Source organism: Panicum virgatum, chromosome 6K (assembly GCF_016808335.1).
Source record: "Panicum virgatum strain AP13 chromosome 6K, P.virgatum_v5, whole genome shotgun sequence".
Taxonomy (NCBI): Eukaryota; Viridiplantae; Streptophyta; class Magnoliopsida; order Poales; family Poaceae; genus Panicum; species Panicum virgatum.
This window is the reverse complement of record NC_053141.1, coordinates 3,571,338-3,590,211: the sequence shown is the minus strand read 5'-3', so window position 1 is coordinate 3,590,211 and position 18,874 is coordinate 3,571,338. Positions and strand designations below refer to the sequence as shown.

Below are 18,874 nucleotides of genomic sequence, written 5' to 3'. Positions count from 1 at the left end.
TAGCCCAACATGGTGTACAGCAACCATTCTCATTCACAATTATACCTGCACTGTGTATTTGTAATATCCATAAATGAAAGGAACACAGTCTTATCTCTGATGCATGCGATTTACACACCCGGGATTGCTTCCATCAGCAGCGACTTAACTAGTATTTGTGCATGGTCGTGTGTATATATGTGCCATCCTTGTAATTGAGAAAAAAGAGCACAATTATCTTCTTGACAAAGAAAGAAGGTTGCGCTGTAGGAGCAAGTTAAGAACGAAAGAACTGCTCAAATTCCAAATATCATGCTTTTTAGAGTTCACCAAGCATCACACTCTAGCCACTTTCAAAGTCCAAACTACAAACCACACTGCATTATCGCCAACATCTAGAACAGCCACCAGCATTAATTCTCTTATGTACAGACACACACCACGTTCACCTTTGGAATGTTCAGAAAAAAAAACATGTATATATAACTAATAACCCAACATTGGAACCAATTTCTGGTACTAGGAACTTCCCAGGACCTTTTCTGTTTGACGCAACAAAAACTCGTCGACGGTGTTTACAAGTCGGACGATGATGGCTGGTAGTTCTTTACGAGTAGAATTTGTATGTTTTAGCATCGATTATTATTTGCCGGAGTCCTCCAATTGGCGATAGAACCATCAGAAGCACCCCAAGAATAATGCAGATCTGGTGAAAAACAATGGAGAACAGAGGTTTATTTTACTGTAGGAGGAAAGGTTAAGCAGAGAGGCATTCTATTGCTGAAAGAACGAAGATGCTGGATGGATGTATATAGTTAGTGCTTACCCAGTTGGTGAACCATGAGAGACTGAACCTTTTGGGCTTGTAGATTGCGAGCCACATGATGCAGGGAAGCTGGAAGGAACAAGCAAAAGTTGGTCAGCTCTCAAGTTATTATATTACTAGGAATATACTTCAATTGTGTAGCTGCATTTGTTTTGGGGACACAGAATGTATTTAAAGTTATGGTATTGCAAGAACTCAAAGATGGAAATGAAATGCATAGATGGATCGATGAGAGCTTACAAAATATGTAGTCGGCGCAAAGGCGAATCCACCAAAGAAACCAAGCAATCCACCAAAGAAGGGGAAGGTGATGGCTATGAACATTGTCAAAGCTGCACAAGTTGCATCGCGTTAGATCTGTTTTTGTTCACCTTGATGCACCAGTTTTGGTGAGAGATGTTGATTCCAGAAAAGGGCATTACCAACATAAACAGTCCGGGCAATCAAACGTAGTGTCAGGCCAGGAGGGAAATGCAGCTTCTTCACCAGCACAGTCTCTATCATGTCAAACACTGGCATCGCATAGATCTGCATCAAAACATCCGGTGTCCACTTTAGATCATGAGAATTTACAAAAACTGTAATGATGAATTCAAAGGCATGGTTTCAAAATTTTGTTATATCCATCTTGATCAATTTTCAGCATACTGGTTCAAGGTTAGCAACATTTTGATCCCTATGGTTAAAGCATAAGAAAAGGAACAGAGGTGGGGGTATGTACCTGGTAGCTCCCGATAACATGGATCACGACCATCATGTTGGCAAGGGCAATGAGCCACTTTGGATTGTTGAGGGTGATGAGGATGTTGTCGTCCACTTTGTTGCCGAAAGCCCAATAGCCGATGAGTGCAACAGGGAAGTAGCAGAGTGCCACCACGATATAGGCGACAATAACTCCCTTCCACATAGGTTTCTTAGATGGCATCTCTGGTGTCGAAGGGATAGTGGCCTGGATCTCTAGAACCACATTGTGCCCCGCATATGCAAATGCCACATCGCCCAACGCACCAAAGAAGCCAAACACCTTCCCCGGCGTCGTTGTCGCGCGCAGGTGGTAATCCACATCTTGAAGCTTACCCTTGTCCACCGATGCACCCCAAGCAATTGTTGAGTAACTGCCATGAGTATCCATGTCAGTGATTACTCGGCTATACATGGATTTTCAGGAAGTTGCTGAATTTTCAACAGTACAGTAGAGTTACTGAGGCAAGGACAGTCAAGTGGTACCTGAGCGACATGACGGCAGCAGCGAGGGAGACACCAGAGATGGAATTAAAGTTGGGGAGCTGGGATAGCACGAAGTGGACAGAGGCAAAGATCATGATGAAGTAGGTGGTCTTGATGTCTTTGCACTTGCCATCGCAGATCACATCGTGGAACTTCTTCAGGGATTTGCCTCCAGTGACCATGTACACGATGTTGACGCCCACCTCGACGATGAGCTGCTGCGGCACAACAATCCAGAGCCCCAGCTTCTCGCCGAATGCATGCTGACCAAGCTCATGGTACCGATCGAACCGCTTGCCTGGCACCATCTCGTGCATCTCCACCATCTGCCAAAGCGTGTACAGCGTGATGATCCATGATATGATCAGCACTGCGATGCCAGGACCCCTGCAAATTGTTAAATTGATAAATCAAGCAGAGAATTCTTTGTGACAATCCAATAAGATGGCTGAATTGGTCAGCATATAACTGATTGTGAATGTCATTGCAGCAAGATGGCACACACGTACCAGCCAAGCTCAGACATGGCATATGGAAGGCTGAGCACACCGGCACCAACCATGGCAGTGACATTGTGAAAGGCAGAGTACCACCACTTGGCATTCCTCGACGAGGTGATCGGGAGCCAGTCGTCGATCGCCTTCTCCCGTGCGCTCCTCTCATCCTGCAAGTTTTTGGGATTGTTGTTGTTAGCTGGCACGGCCATTTGGGGTTGACAACCTGCAGATCTTGGATGATCACACGCATAGCACGACAAAAGTACTTCACAAGAATAAGGTTACAGGCAAGTTGATAAATAGATATTGCTAACAGAGATATTTGACTATCCATACAAAGATTGTTCAGTTTATCTAATACTTCTTGATATATGACTAATCAAGAACATGAGCAATTATTTTATTTACATTTTGCAGAACAGTAATAGGTTTCAATATTTGTAAACAAGTAAATTTTACATGGCAATAATATCCAGAAAACCAGCCCATCTGAGCAATCAGATGCGCAGTCCATACCAATATTTCATCTTAAAATAAAGGTTCCATTATTTAAAAAATAGGCCCACAATGGCATACTAGCGACAGATCAGTGCAGGAATTATCAACTCGAATAAAGTGCATCTTTGAAATTTGAACGTTGAGTGAGATCAACTACTAGTGATTTCTTTTTCTTCTCAGCAGTTGACTAGTCACATGGCCTACTTGCTGAAGTCAAGATCATCAGATGCTTGACAAGATTTTTAATTTTTCTATCAAGCATGTTACCTAACAACTCCAGTTTTTGCAGGCACAGAGTATCTTCAGAAGAAGACAGAAATCAGGCTTCGATTACCAAGTTGTGTTTTAAACAAGACACCAAAGCAAGGACCTGCTTAACATCTTGCATGTAGCAGCTTATATATAAACATCTTACTGACCTACTCCAAACCCGATACTTAACACAACTTGTTCTTGGAGCTTGTGACGATCATGTAATCTATTTGGGGGTTAAGTACACGTCATGGTCACGACATGGATAATCAATCATCCATGACCCCTCGATAATAGCGATTATCTTTCGCGGATGCAGAGCAACAGAGTTTAATAGTACTCCAGTGTGCACCCTATTGGAACCGTTAGAATTCCAAAGGAGGTGAAACTTGCATCCTGTCTCGGTGTCCCCCAACACCACTATCTGAATGTACGGTTTCCTTTGAAATTCCTGAGAGAACCATACAGTCACAACCAGTAGGCTGCAGCTTGCTTGAATGGTAGCGGGTAGGCCAGAGAAAGAGACAATATGAGTGACAAGAGATGGGCCATCTACCGTGAAAATAAACTAGAAGGACAAGAGTTTTGGTTGGGAATTCCAAAGTGAAAGCAATTGCCGGCCTTGGACACGAGAGCGAAGCAAACAGGGAGGACTGGAGGAGAAACAGTCTACTAAAGATAGTACAAAGATGGGTTCATTGTCAAGGGATCAAGGCCAGCGTGTGGACCATATGACAAGGACAGCCAAAGACTGAGACTTCAACTCTCTGTTTACAGTTCATTTTTTTTCTTTTAGCTTGAAAACTAAAATAAATTTCTGGTAGATGACATTGCAGGTAATTGTTACGGAGTAAAGAGGGAATTAATATTACAGCTCAAGAACAAGGGAATTAATATTACAGCTCAAGAACAAGGTAATTAATATTAAAGGTAATTAAATATTACAGAGAGGAAACAGCTAATAATCTTTTAAAAGGATAAAGGAGGAAATTCTGCAATTAACGTAAAGCATCAGAATTCACGCCGATCCTATGAATCCGGTATTTAATAGAGACTCCATCCATGTTCTTTCTCTCGTTTCTTTGTTTCTTTTTACCAAAGGAAAGAAGTAAAAAGTGGATGACAAGGGCAGTTTCACATGTATCAGATGAACAAGCATGGGCAGGGCAGATACTATTCAGTTGATGCCAGCGGAGGAATCCGGCATGCGAAAGGCGTCCAAAAGACCACTCCCCCCCCCCCCCCCCCCCCCGCCCCCTCCCGTGCAAAGGTATCTGAATCTAATCTCAGTACCCGGCCACCTGATTTGGCCGGCTCTGCCTATCTCATGGCGTCTTTCGAACTCCATGCTCCTCGCAACTCGACAGCTCTCGACTCTTTCTTCTTTTTCTTTCTTGCTTCTCAAAGCACAGGCACCTCTAAATTTCGAAAAGAAAACTCCAAATATCTGAAATAAAGCGTGTGTGCATTGCGAATGCTTCTAAGAAATGCTGTAAATTCCAGCCGTGTGTTCTTGTTTGGATAGGGTAAAGAAGGGTCGACGGAAATGAAAAAGGAAGACGCCATGGCCGGCAAGAAAGGGATCAGGTTCAGGAAACAAGAGATAACCAGCTAGAGCAGACAGAGGTGTGTGCTGGTGAACGCAGGGTACCTTTACAGGGGAGTGGTTCTCCGGAGCCTGAGTCCCCATGGCCGGCGTTCGGGCTGCCTCCTCGGCGTCACGAAGTCGTCAACAATGGGGGATACAGAGGGGCCGGCCGATAGAGGAGACCAGGAGAGGGACAGGGAGACGAAGAGGCCGGCCACCTCGGTCTCCTTTATAGAGCCAGGAAGAAGGGGAGCTGCGCCGCACTGTGAACACCCGGGGGAGCTGACCGTTGACTCCAGTGCCGCACCGAGCAGAGGGACTGGTACCACTGATATGTGGACCCGGTGCAGTCCGGCCCATATGTCAGTGAGTGCGCCGCAACGGTGGGATTTTGTGCAACTCTTACGTCTGATCACAATCGGATGGTGAGGATGGGTCCCCAGCCACCGAGTCAACAATGGGAAGGAGAATGGCCAGCTCAAAAAGAACTGGAAAACAGTTATAACGCCGTGGATAATTTAATTTGATTGAGAAATGTATGGTAAAATTTTTTTATGAGTGTGTGATAAATCCCATGCATACGTTCATATGAATCGTACAACGCATAGGACCAGCTCATCCGACTTTGTTAGGATCATGGTCGCGCCAAGACAACTCGGCTCATGAGCTTCAATCGAGAACAGGCTGACCCTACGAGAGCCGGACAGGCTGGTCGGGGGACAAAAAATTCGTATTTACTGTCTGCGTAAGCGGCCGTTTAGCCTATGTACATATTGTGTCCACGCTACACAATGTTTTACCGTGTCCATTTATTCACCGTTTGGTCCGTTTAAATAGTCAGTCTAGTCCGAATAAATAGCTAAACGGTAAGTTGCTGTTTAGTCCGTTTAAACGACACTCTGATTGTATCAACACCATTTGAGAACTAGAGAGTATCGGGTTTCGAATAGAGACCGCACATCCAGTGGCGGATCCAGGTTACAGCCATAGAGGGGGCTGAAGTCTTCTTCTTCCTCTTTTTCTTCTTCTTCTTCTCTTTCTCCCTTCACTTTCTCCTTCTCTAACTCCCCTTGTTCCAATGGAGGTTGCAGCCCGTAGGGGGGGCTGGAGCCCCCCAGCCCCCCCTTGGATCCGCCACTGCGCACATCAAAGTGCACGACACTTGGCATCCATGGAAAGCATGTGCGATGTTCCCTGCGAGAAAGACATTGTTTTTATTTGTGACGCGACGAACTATATTGTCGCAATATGATTTGCACGTACTGGTCCTCCATAAAAGCATCACGTATGTAGTCACTGATCATGTGCACTAGCCCCTACAAGTCCAGCTATAGCAAGAACAACAATGGAGTAGAATTCAAGAGCTCTGAAAGCGACTCCTTGTACTTTTACTCCTACACCCCCACCATTCCCGCCAAGCTCGCCGCGTCGACGGCTCAGTCCTCGACTAAAACCTATATGGCCGGCCACCTCGATGGAGAGAACTGAGGTATGGACACAGGTGGTTTTTCTTTTACTAAAAAAACCCTTGGACAGATGGAATTGTTCCCAGGCCTGCAGCCAAGGACAGAATTAGTCGCTGACGAGATGGCAAATATAACATGATTAATTCATTCCCCAACGACAGCTATGATGCGACGAACATTAGGAAATTGGCGCTGATGATGTTTATTGATGGCGAATTCGGGGTAGATTCCTGTGGTTGAATCTTCGGTGTTTTGCCTCCTGCTTGTCCTAATCAATTCTGGCGAAATTGCACAATTATTACTTGTTGTTTCTGTGCAAATTCAACTCTATTAATTTATTCTAAATTCTGACAGTATTTTAAAAGGTGTGTGTAGTAGTAGTGTAAGAGGGATCCTAGTCCACACACACACACACACACACACACAAGAAACTGTGCCTGCCTATATATTTACCTCTTGGTATAGCTTCCATCCATACTCTGCCTCTTGTGCATGGATGTGAACACCAGGAAAGAATATTGCAAGCCACATCCCTATCTGATAGCTAATATATATGTGCAACCTTTTACTAGCAGGCTTGCCCTGAAAATGCAAAAGATGTACCGTCATTAGTAGACACTAGACAGCATGTGCCCATGTTCATTGAATCATTCTACTACAATAATTCTGTTAGCCCCACTGTTCCTCTATACAGCCGTTTAGCCGGTTCACACGTCGTGGAAACGCAACAAGGTGGCTAGCTGTGAACGTTAATCAGCTATTTAGTCCGAATAAAGAGCTAAACGGTAGGTGACTGACTGTTTAACGCTTACCGTTTAGCCTAACCCTAGTTAGACCCTCCAATGGATAAGTAATAGTAACTCACCATGTAACCCGAATCTTCGAGTAGCAATATCCAGTTGTGGTACTTTTTGGAACATAGAGATTTTACAAGAAACCATATTTACAAAAGGTACAAGTAGCAGACGATATTGTTATACGAGACTCTGAAGCCAAGTCTAAACCTATGTTCAATGTGAACCATACATTTCCATGATTTGACCTCCTCTGCTTTTCGGGTGAAGCAGAGACTTGGAGTAGCTTGATTTAGATGGTCACTTCATCAGTAGTGGAAGCACAAAACTTCCAAGGCTATGGGAATGCATGCCAGTCATCTACCTTTTTGAGTTGATGGTGTAGCTTTTGGCCAATGTGCTTGACTGCATGCATCCATTCCATGCACTAAAGAGGCCTAGGGAAGCTGAGATTCCTAGTGGGGTGATGCAGAGATCCCCTCTAATAGTCTGATGGTGGAGCCCATCTGCTGGGTCCCATTCCATCCAACACCCATGATCCACTCAACGGCCGGAACTGAAAAGGTGCGGGAATCTCCTTGGCATTATAGATCTGCATCCCGTGTGAAAGGAATAATAATTGGGTACCCATAGTACTGAGATGCCATGATCCTTTTCTTGTTTTTTTTCTTTTGTTTTGAGAATCCTTTTTGGTTTTCTCATCTTCTTAGCATGTCGTGTTGCAGTTTACGTCACTCAAACATCATGGGTTAATTAGTTTACGTCACTCAAACAGCATGGGTTAATCATCGTATCCAGTACATGGCCATGGAAATTCGATCCTAATTCAATGAAGAAGGATCTAGGGGAAGGGCGTAAAATCTTGCTTAGTAGGTTATAATCTGCTGATGCGTGATGATCTATCATAATGTGGCAATCATCTTGTAGTACTCTCGCCAATAATAAATAGTACTCTTTCCAACCCAATATATATCATTTAAAACCACAAATTTTTGAAATATAAATTTAGTTATGTGATTTTTATACTGTACTTATAATTTGACTAATTACTGATCAAAATATATGAATTGACTTTTTTCAGATAAAATATGCCTTGCTTTTTCTAACAGATGGAATAGTACACGCTTTGCATGTAGATGAAACTTCTTGGAAATAATTAGGCATTTTCATTTAGATTTTTATATTGAATACTAGAGATAGATCTGGTGCATGTGACAAAATTTATATGTTCCAGCTGTTGATGCATCTTCTATAGTATGTCCTTTATTATGCTTTCTGATTACTGACCATGTCAGAATATATTTTGGCTCTCAACTGTTGTACAGACACAAAAGATAAACAACGTCGTATAATTTGGCTTTGAAATTTCTCAGATTCTTGGACTTGCCATCACCAATTCAATTAAGAAACTATATAAATCATTGCCAGCTATCGTTCATCCAAATTATTATGACTAGTCATGCTTGAAAAAAAATTATTCCTGCTAAAAAACCTATTTGATTTATGGATATGACTTTTAGTGTGTACTTAGTATACATGCATTAGGAGCATTAGGAGCTATAGGAAGAAAAAAAACCTCGCAATAGATTGAGGGCATTGGAATAATGACATGTGGTGATCAACTGATCATGGAGAGAGAGAGTTGAATCTCGTTGGAAATTTCGTGTCAAAGCTATGGCAATATAGTATGTGGTAACTGGCAGGCGTTGAAGCTGCCATGCATCCCTATGTGATTCTCGTCAAAGTCGGCCGTGGATCCTATGTGAATATAGTACCATCAATCATGCAGGCCACTAACTGGTGGCGTCTTTTTTATTTTTATATTTTTGAAAATCATTTTTTACAGAAATATATTTTTAATTTCACAATTTACAGTTTTATGCCCCTACCGCCCGGCAGGGGGCGGCAGGGGGCCTGCCACCCGACAGGGACTTATATGTAAATAAAAAAAATTATTTGCGCGGAGGCCCTTGGCGGGAGCCTGCCGCCCCCCTGCCGGGCGGCAGTCCCCCTGCCGCCACTCCACTGGGCGGCAGGCCGTGGAGTGGCGGCAGGGGGCCTGCCGCCCGGCAGGGGGGTGGCAGGCTCCCCCATACTGTATAAAAGGCTTTTCTCCCCCTCCCCCTCATTTGCTTCCCACGACATCCAGAGAGCGGGAGGGAGAGAGGAGGGGTGAGGGAGGGAGTTGTAACGGCGAAGCCCTGCCGGATTTTGGATCCTAACCGCAAGTAATAAATATTTCTCAACTTTCTCGATCTAAATGTTTTGTATGTTTAATTCTATAATTAGTGTATGCAGCAGTAATGATATTTTAGCGATTTAGATAATGTTTTTAATATAATTTAGGTAGAATTAAGATTAGTTTTTAGAAAAACCAATTAGGTTTACCAACAAATTTTGTGGTATTGATTAGTTGTTTAATACGAGAAAAAATTTCGAGAAATAGTCAGAAATTGTAGAAAATGCTAGAAAACTATATGAAACATTCAGATAAATTGTAGAAAATGCAGAAAAATTTAGAAAATGTTAGAAAAATATATTTATAAAAATATATTGTAAAAAATTGTAGGAAATGTAAGAAAATGTTAGAAAAGTTTATGAAAATTTAAGATAAATTGTAGAAAAATGCAGAAAAATTGTAGAAAATGTAGAAAACTTATATTTTTTTGTGTTAGGTATGGCCGAAGATACGCCAGCTCTACTTGACGGAGTCATAGACTCGTTGCACCGGTCCTTCCTTGCAGTGGTTCAGCGCGTGAAACTTAACGTGCTGCGTCCACGTCCACCAGTGGAGTTTATTCCTGTTGACCCACGATGGGTGCCCAGGTGATATGTCGTCGGATTATGTTTCTAAGAATACGTTTGTTTCGTATACGTTTCGTACATAATGTACTTACCTTTGATCGTTCTATTTTTCAGGTTGAGTGAGGCTGGTCTTCTTACTATAGGTCGTCTTGCTGAGAGTGGTTCAGTAAAGCTGGACAGGTCCCTACTGACGGCTCTGGTTGATAGATGGAGGCCTGAGACAAACACCTTCCACCTCTCTTGTGAGGAGATGACACCGACCCTACAGGACATTGCGATGCTGCTGGGTCTTCCTATCAGTGGGGATGCCGTAGGGCCTCGTGTCGTCCCGCCTACGTGGTTGGACAATCTAGAAGAGCGTTTTGCAAATATTGACATCGCGATTGATGTAGAAGAGCACCCAAAAGCAACAGGGCCTGCCAAGGCATGGATCCTGCAGTTCCAGGTACATACCTTGTTTTGTTATGATTAATGTTAGAGTTATGCTTTTAACTAGTGCAGTTATGGTTTTATTTTATAATTGATCTCGTACTCATAAATGTTCATCTTTTCTATGCAGCCCGACAATTTGGCACATGATGCTGATGAGGATAGCGTCACTCGATCCCTTGAGGCATACCTGTTGTGGTTGTTTGGATACATAATGCTCAACAACTCACACGGGGCCTATGTGGATAGGGTGCTTGTGTCTTACGCACTGGAGATCGCAGAGGCAGCTGTGGAGGAAATGCCTCAATACAGTTGGGGTGCAGTGGTACTTGCAGCCACGTACCGTGGCCTCTGCAAGGCATCGGTGCAAAATAAGCACAATGCAATTCTTACAGGATGTCCGATTCTGCTACAGCTTTGGTCGTACGAGAGGATAGCAATTGGTCGCCCGCTTGTCGACCACTCACCGTATGAGCTGGATATGTACGGTGACACCGAGGACGACAGGCCCACCATGGGGACTCTCTGGTACACTCGTCAGGTACGGAAATGACTGCTACTCGTACTATTCTATTGGCAATTCTGTTGCTTTGTTTCACCCTCTTTGTATTTCTTATTTGTACATATTATTATTAATTTTGTGTAGAAGAGGTGGGCCCACGTACAGTCTCGTCGGGACTATCCTGAATTTGTGGCTGAGTTTGATCGGTTGACACCTGAAGACGTCGTGTGGGAGCCCTACTCCGAGTTGGCTATAAACACTCATGCACCGATCGGGATACCTTCGGTTTGCTTTCAGGACCAGGCCTTTTGGATGACAACTACAGCGTTGGTGTACGACGTTTACATTGAGGTTCACTGCCCGGACAGAGTCAGGAGACAGTTCGGTCAAAGGCAGTTGTATCCTGTGCCGTTAGCATTGAATCGGGTCGAACGCCATGACCACAGGTAACAATTCATATATTATTTCAGTGACTATGCATTCTATAGTTAACTAATCATATTTGACTAAATTGTTTTCAATATTTAGTTTATCGAGGACTGGGCAACCCTTCTCCAACATGTGGGTGACAAGGGTGCAGCCTTGGGTCGATGGCTGGGACTAGGCAGAGGAGAACGTGGCGCTTGCGACCCCTGCACACACGGGGGCTTTGTACAGGGCGTACCTGAGCTGGTACCAGCCTCAGACTCGTTGCCGCTTGATATATGCTGACATGCAACCACAGCCGTATGTTGCGACAGCACAGGATGGCTACGCACGACATAGGGATGAGGCATTAGCTGGGGCGGTGAGTCAAAGTTATCATCACTTTTCAAATACTTTGGATTACAGTGTTAACGTCTTTCTTTTTCTTGCTTGCAGTTTGAAATGTGCAGGTTGATGGACGTAGATGCCAGGGCGAATTTGATGAGGATTCGAGCGGGATCTATGATGGATATGAATGAGCAAGAGTCAGCCTGGACCCGAGTTTCACAAAGATCACATTCCATGCTTGAAGCCTTTGGTAGCCGGACATCGTACGATGACTCGTACGGTTCGTCTCAAGCCTCGACCTCGTTTTCTTGTGGTCCCACACAGCAGCAGTCTTCCCAAGCACCTTATTGGTCTCAGCAGCATTATCCAGGTACGTGAGGATACTTACTAACGTCCTACTTTGAAGCCAACAATTAATTCTCAGTCCATACAGGTGATGCACACCCACCTTATCAATCTCACGGAGGGACTCAGTTTAGTACCATGGCACCAGCTGCAGGGATGTCATTTCAACCAACACAGGCACCACCACGACCTTTCGGTAGACATATAGTCAATATCTTAATTTCAATTAATTGTGGTATGAAGTCTAATTCCTTTTGTATTTACATATAGGATCACAATAGTTATATGATGCATGACCTTCTTCGTATTACCCTACAGTGACAGCAGAAGGAACGCAAGGTAAATACCTAATCTGTAGCCCGAATTTATCATGTGCTTCTTATTTCTATGAATATTTTAAATAATTTGAACGGTTTACAGGATCGCACCACCAGCTTCCTGATATGGGTCATTCTTCGTATCCACCACCACCAGGTACGTATGATGAATATGTACCCAAATATATGACTTATAAGACGATGATTAAGATATCTTAATTACTACTGTATAGGGCCCACACAGGATACCTTTGAGGCGAACTTCGAAGATTGGAGTCGGTTATTTTCTACACCTAACCAGCAGGCCGATCCTACTTTCCAGACACCTATGGCCACCGGACGTCCAGGTAGAAACGTAGGGCCTCCAGAGCGGCACACCTACTCTACAGACCAGGTCCACGCTCAGCGTAAACGAGGTCGACATGGCCGGGGTGGTTATGAGGTGCTTCTACCTGTTTCCGTATTTTTGTTATGAACATGTCGTCATGTTATACTTATTTCGTTCTCATGCATCACCTATTTCATTCTCATTTGCGTATGTGTATGAATTGCTAACTTATACTTTTCATATTCATATACTTTACTAATGCTTTTTATTTGTATCCAAAATATCTAAAACCACATCTAATGGCCCATTCTGCGGGGAGGGGGAGCCTGCCGCCCAGTGGAGTGGCGGCAGGGGGCCTACCGCCCGGCAGGGGGGCGGCAGGCTCGCGCCAAGGGCCTCCGCGCAAATAAATTTTTTTATTTACATATAAGTCCCTGCCGCCCCCCTGCCAGGCGGTAGGGGTATAAAACTATAAATTGTGAAATTGAAAATATATTTCTGTAAAAAATATTTTTCAAAAATATAAAAATAAAAAAGACGCCTAACTGGTGCAGTATTTTGTTAGATACTGTTGTTTCTAAAGACTATGGGCCGGGTGCGCTTGGTTCCATTCCCAGGCCTTTTTTCATTTTTATATTTAAAAAAAACAAAATTTCAAAAATATATCTCGAATAGGGAAATTTTCAAAAATGGGTGCCTGTCGCCCCCTAATGGGCGACAGGACCTAAATGTAAAAAATTTACATTTAGGTCCTGGCGCCCAGGGCGCATTAAACAGTGAATTATATAATCGATATAAAATCGTAGAAAAATTGGAAAAATACAAACTCAACTGTTCTGGATTCTATGAAATAATATATACAACTTTTGTTACATAAAGTTTTTCATTTGATCAATGTATCTAAATCAAGAAAAATAGTTCTTGTACCTAGAAAAATCTGAAATAATTCATTTGGTCTAGTTGTGCTTATCAAAAATTTGCTAAACTTTTTTTATAGCTCTTAGGAAATAAAATAATGGTACTGTAAAAGTTATGGCTTCTAATACTCAGTATAACAGTATGAATAAATAACCCATTTAAACTAGACATATTGCAAGATCTAATTTAAAAACTTATTCTAGAAATATTTTCTGGGCCTACCAATTTTGTACAAGTCTATGCTCACTATATGCAACACTCTGGACAAATATGATATACATCCAAAGGATGGATCTTGAGATTTAAATAAAAGTGCATTAAACTAGTATTTAAAATAGAGCAAGATACATTGATCAAATGAAAAACTTTATGTAACAAAAGTTGTAGATCATGTTTCATAGAATTCAGAACAGTTGAGTTTGTATTTGTTTGATTTTTCTATGATTTTATATCGATTTTACAAGTTCACTGTTTAATGCGCCATGGGCACCAGGACCTAAATGTAAATTTTTTTACATTTAGGTCATGTCGCCTACTGGATGGGCGACAGCCACCCTGTCGCCCATCAGGGGGGCGACATGCATCCATTTTTGAAAATTTCTCTATTCGACATATATTTTTGAAATTTTATTTTTCTTAAATATAAAAATGAAAAAAGCCCCCATTCCCACCCATGGGAAGTCACATGGCTGTGGCACCGATTCTAAGCACCACACCCGCCACGCTATAGTGGCGTGGCGAGTTGTGGCTGTGAACCAAGCAGCCCAGATCGTTTGTACAATCCTAAAGTAATCTTTGACAGGGATTTGCATGCTGCAGTTGCGTATTTATTGGTTGGGTTCAATATCCAATCGGTTGGTTATTGGGCAAATGTCTTCATGGTACGATCATCAGGGCATTGATCGGTGTTTGATGCATTATTGTACCTGTTCAAATTCAATTTGCAGAAATATTATTCAGAAAAAAAAACATTTCCTGAAGAAAATGAAAGATATGTGCTAGGCGATGGAACAGAATGTCTGCAGAGTCCTCATCGCAGTAGGTGCAGCCACTTATTTGACCTTGTGGCTGAACAGCTGACGTCCCATGTCTATCAGGTACCTAATTAAGAAAATCTGTCTCAAGGTGCCTTTGGATTTTTGCCCGGTAACTCGGCAGAAGTTCCAAATCCATCAACAAGCACGTCGTTGTTTCATGAATTTCTTTCCCAGCACACAGCCGAAAAGAAGGGGCAATTTGGCCTTGTTTGGTCCGTTTCTGTGCTAGGAATAGTTATATTTTGACCGCTAATTATGGTGTCAAACAAAGCCAATTTACAAAATTAACTTCAGAATCCCTACGTTAGGAACCCTGAAGAATCTAATGAGATCTTTGACCGCGTGATTAGAGGATGGTTACTGTAGCATCACTGTAGCCAATCATTAATTAATTACAATCATTAGATTCGTCGCGAAAAGTTACAACCATCTCTAAAAAAGTTTTCCAAATAAACTTCATTTAGTACTCCATACATATGAGATTCTTCTCTCGGGAAATATGCGCGCAGGAACCAAACAGGGTGTTTCCTGAGCTGGAGCCTTGAGCGGATAACAAACTCCAAGTTTGTGCCCACGCCACTGTTTCACAAATTTCGTCGAATTTTCAGCGCACAACATAAAAAAATAAAACTTGCGTTCACTGAGCTGGAGTATACTAGTAGATAGTAAACTCCAATGAGAACGAGGAAATGAATTTTGGCCGCTGTCTGCGCCAGCAAGTTGACTGAGATTGGTCATTGAGAGCTGCAACTTGACTAACTCTGAATCCCCACAAATCGAGCGTGGCACACAGTTGCTGACTTTTCCGGGATGCATACAACCTCGCTCTGACCAAGTCAACACACGGATTCCCTCGTGCGCACTGAAACTGCAGCTTTCTCCTTGATCTGCCTCTGAAGTCTGAACCTGGCTCCTACTTGCATACAATACATAACTCCATACTGAAATGAGAAAACACATTTTAGACTAAGGAAAAGTTAACCATTGAGAATGTTTAAGGAAAAATTAACAATTGAGAATGTTTTTAAGCACTGAAGGAAAAAAAAAAGATAAGCAAGGGGACTTTTTCTGTCACTTTAATTAAGCCTCTGAAGTCTGAACGAGCATTTCCCTCCAGCTCGAATAAGGAATCACTTTGATTTCCTTGAATATAGGGGAGAGAATTGCTAAGCATTTCCCACCAAGTGGATGCATGCATGTCTCCATGCATTTCTTTTTCTGTCAGCACATGCATGCTTGAGTTTGACCAGACGGCTGCAGTTCTTCGCATGCAATTTGCAGTCGGCAGCATGATGCTGGACCTAGCTCATGCTGTCATGCATGCCTTGATAGCCATGCGGCGCAGCTCCAGCCTGCTCTGTTCCAAACTGACAGTTGCTTTCACACAAGATGACGGTTTCGAGAGATTTCATTCTGCCTTCACTGACAGACAAACCCGCTGAAGTTTTAGACCCTGTTTGATTTCAGGGATTTTTGCATAAGTTCTTGAGACTTTTGGGGCTAAAAAAACCAAACAGGGGAATTTTTTTAGACTAAAAATCTGTTGGGAATTAAAACTTGGGAAGTCTTTCAAGAAAAGCTTATATTTTCCCATTCCACTATACCCCTAGGTCCACGCACGATTCCCAACAACCTGCCCCCACCCAGCGCGAGGCCACCCACTCGTTGAGGGGGCCTGGTGCGCATGCAGCAGGCTGCGCGAGGCCACCCACCTGTTGAGGGGGCTTGGTGCGCATGCAGCAGGCTGCGCACGGCCCGCTGCATGCATGGAGGGGTAGAAGAGTACTTTATGAACTTCATTTAATAACTTGTAATTTCTTTAATCCCAAGAATCAAACAAGTAGGGGCTAAAGATTTTAGCCCCTAGACTAAAATTAGTCCCTGGAGGATTTGTAACCAAACAGGGTCTCAGAAATCAACAAGACAACAGCCTGTGCCGTTAACAAGGAACTGCTTATCTAACCACTCCCCGTCCTCTGACCTAATTCTCTTCACACTGTCGTCGTTTTGGAGAAGAGTTTATGTAAATCTCCCTGTCAATTCAGGTAGTCATCCGTACGCAACTTCAGCCGCAAAAGAAGAGCGCACACACCACAGCCAGCACGACAAATGGACAGCCGCTGTTCTTCTTGAGCACATGTATGATGTATCCTGCCATCATCACTCCATCTGGTCAACAGAGAATTGCAGTGGTTGCAAGGCATCCATCAGTTGGGTAGCTGCTTAAGTAGTACGAAGTACTCTAGTACTAGCTTGTTGCTGATGAGCGCTGACAACTCCGCGTTGACGATTTGGATCAATCGTGCGGCTGTCGTGCATGTATCTTGCCCGTGTTGACCTGCCACCGGTTGATGGGGGGTGGTAGGATAGATTAAGGACAAGTGGTTAGCGTTTCGGCTGGAGAATCCGGAGGCAAGTGATGTCGCCGACGCGGACTCTGAGGAAGATCGCGTACGCTATCCAATCGAGTGCAGACAATGCACAAGTCAACGAATCGAAAGGTTGCATTTTTCAAAAAAAAAAAATCGGCTGTGGGCTCTTTTCAGTTCATATTTTGAATTGGGTTCATCTCTTTAGCAATCGGAGGATCCAGCTTGTGTCCGAATATATTTGAATCAGCTAACTTTCTTTTATGCTGAAGAAGAAATTCAGGCAAAACGTAACGAGTGCCATGCTGTTAGCAAGTACAATACTCATGGCCCCACCGTTTTTGCAGTATTGATTCCACATATTTAGGCCCAGTTTAGTTTTCAAAAAGTTTTCTATAGTACCCGTCACATCGAATTTTTGGACACATACATGGAGCATTAAATACAGTTGAATAAATAACTAATTACATAGTATAGCTAATTAGGACGAGATAAATCTTTTAAGTCTAATTAGTCTATAATTAGACATTAATTATTAAATAATAACGAAATATGATACAGTACCAAAATTCAAACTTTTCGCGAACTAAACACTGACTTAATACTTTCTAGTACCATTGTCTATGAGGTACTTCCTACTTTTCCACCACTTGATTCTTCTCGATGGAGGGTCCTTTTTTTTTCAACCATTCTAAATCATGGATATAGCAGGTAGCGATGTCCTTATCAGATCACGATCGGTTTTTTCTGAACTCGGAAGCATACGGGAAGTTTCAGAGAAAAGGGAAGGGCGCCCCATCGGGCGGGCGACGTTGATTTCACGCGGCATGCTCGTCCGCATCGTCTCCTCTCCAGCCACTGTCCTCACACCTCAAGGACGACGGCAAGCCAGCGTGCAGCAGCAGCAGCCAGCGAGTGACGGCGACAGCGGACCGCGCGGCAGGGTGTGAGCAATGGATGGATGGCGATCATGCAGCAATGGTGGTCTCTCCTCCCTGCACTGCACCTGCTGGCAAAGTCACTTCCTGCTGCTGTGCTTGCTGCTCCTGTTCATCAGGACTGACTGTCGCCGGGTCGTCGGGGCGGTGACTTGACGCCGGAGCCGGGCGCCAGTCAACGGTCTCCTCCTGTCCTCCATATCTGCAGCGACGCCGCAGCATGGCCATCCACTCCGCCGATGGCAAGTGCGGCGGCTTCCCGGAAACTCCCGTGCTGGCTTTTTTTTTTTCTTTTGAGAAAACCGTGCTGGCTGGCAGGGGTACCATAGCTCTGACAGAAAATAATAGGAGTCAGCTCTGAAGTAGAACAATTGTTCCAGCATTGAAAATAAATTGTTCCGGCGAAACGCTTTTTTATTACTCCTATGTTGAAACAATTGTTCTAACTTCATAATACAATTGTTCCACGTTTTAAAAAAATATTCCATAAAAAATTATAAAAATATATTAAGTATGCTTTTATTTTAAAAATTTCATAGTAAGAAATCTAGTGGTGCAGTCTGATTTTGATTTGGATATACAGAATTTGATGGGCTGGGCCTTTCTTCCGCCCGCTCCTCTACCGAGGCACGTGGGCTGGGCCTGCTTCGGCTAGTATGGGCCCAGGCCTGTAACAGCTGCTACAATGATCGGCCTTCATTCAAGTCCGCACCAACCATCAAGCCCGCACCATCATAAACCCTAACTTCGCTTTCCGGCGGAAGCAAGCGAAGCAGCAAGAACGCCCGCAGATCCGATCCGAGCAGCAAGCACCTTCAACTCGTCGAGTCAAGGTACGCGAGCGAGCTGTTTAGTTCTTGCCTGTCTCGATCGATCTACCACCAGCGGCCGCATCCATATTCGCGGTGAATTTAATTTAATTTAATTTGTGGCTCATCTCGTATGATCTCTTGGATCTTAGGGTTCTACTAGTCCATCGTCATTCTTTCTGTTCATCTAGAGAGCG

At 43.5% G+C, this 18,874-nt stretch overlaps 1 protein-coding gene across 1 annotated transcript; it reads right to left on the bottom strand.

The window, feature by feature from the left end:
- Positions 1-256: 256 nt before the first annotated feature.
- On the bottom strand, positions 257-5,087 carry LOC120711284 (lysine histidine transporter 1-like). Its single transcript, XM_039996748.1, has 8 exons — positions 4,931-5,087; positions 2,542-2,696; positions 2,033-2,419; positions 1,527-1,920; positions 1,228-1,333; positions 1,046-1,137; positions 806-874; positions 257-685 (listed from the first exon to the last, which is right to left on the bottom strand). Exons 1-8 carry the CDS (start codon positions 4,967-4,969, stop codon positions 587-589), a joined length of 1,341 nt encoding a protein of 446 aa, XP_039852682.1. The 5' UTR covers positions 4,970-5,087; the 3' UTR covers positions 257-586.
- Positions 5,088-18,874: the final 13,787 nt, after the last annotated feature.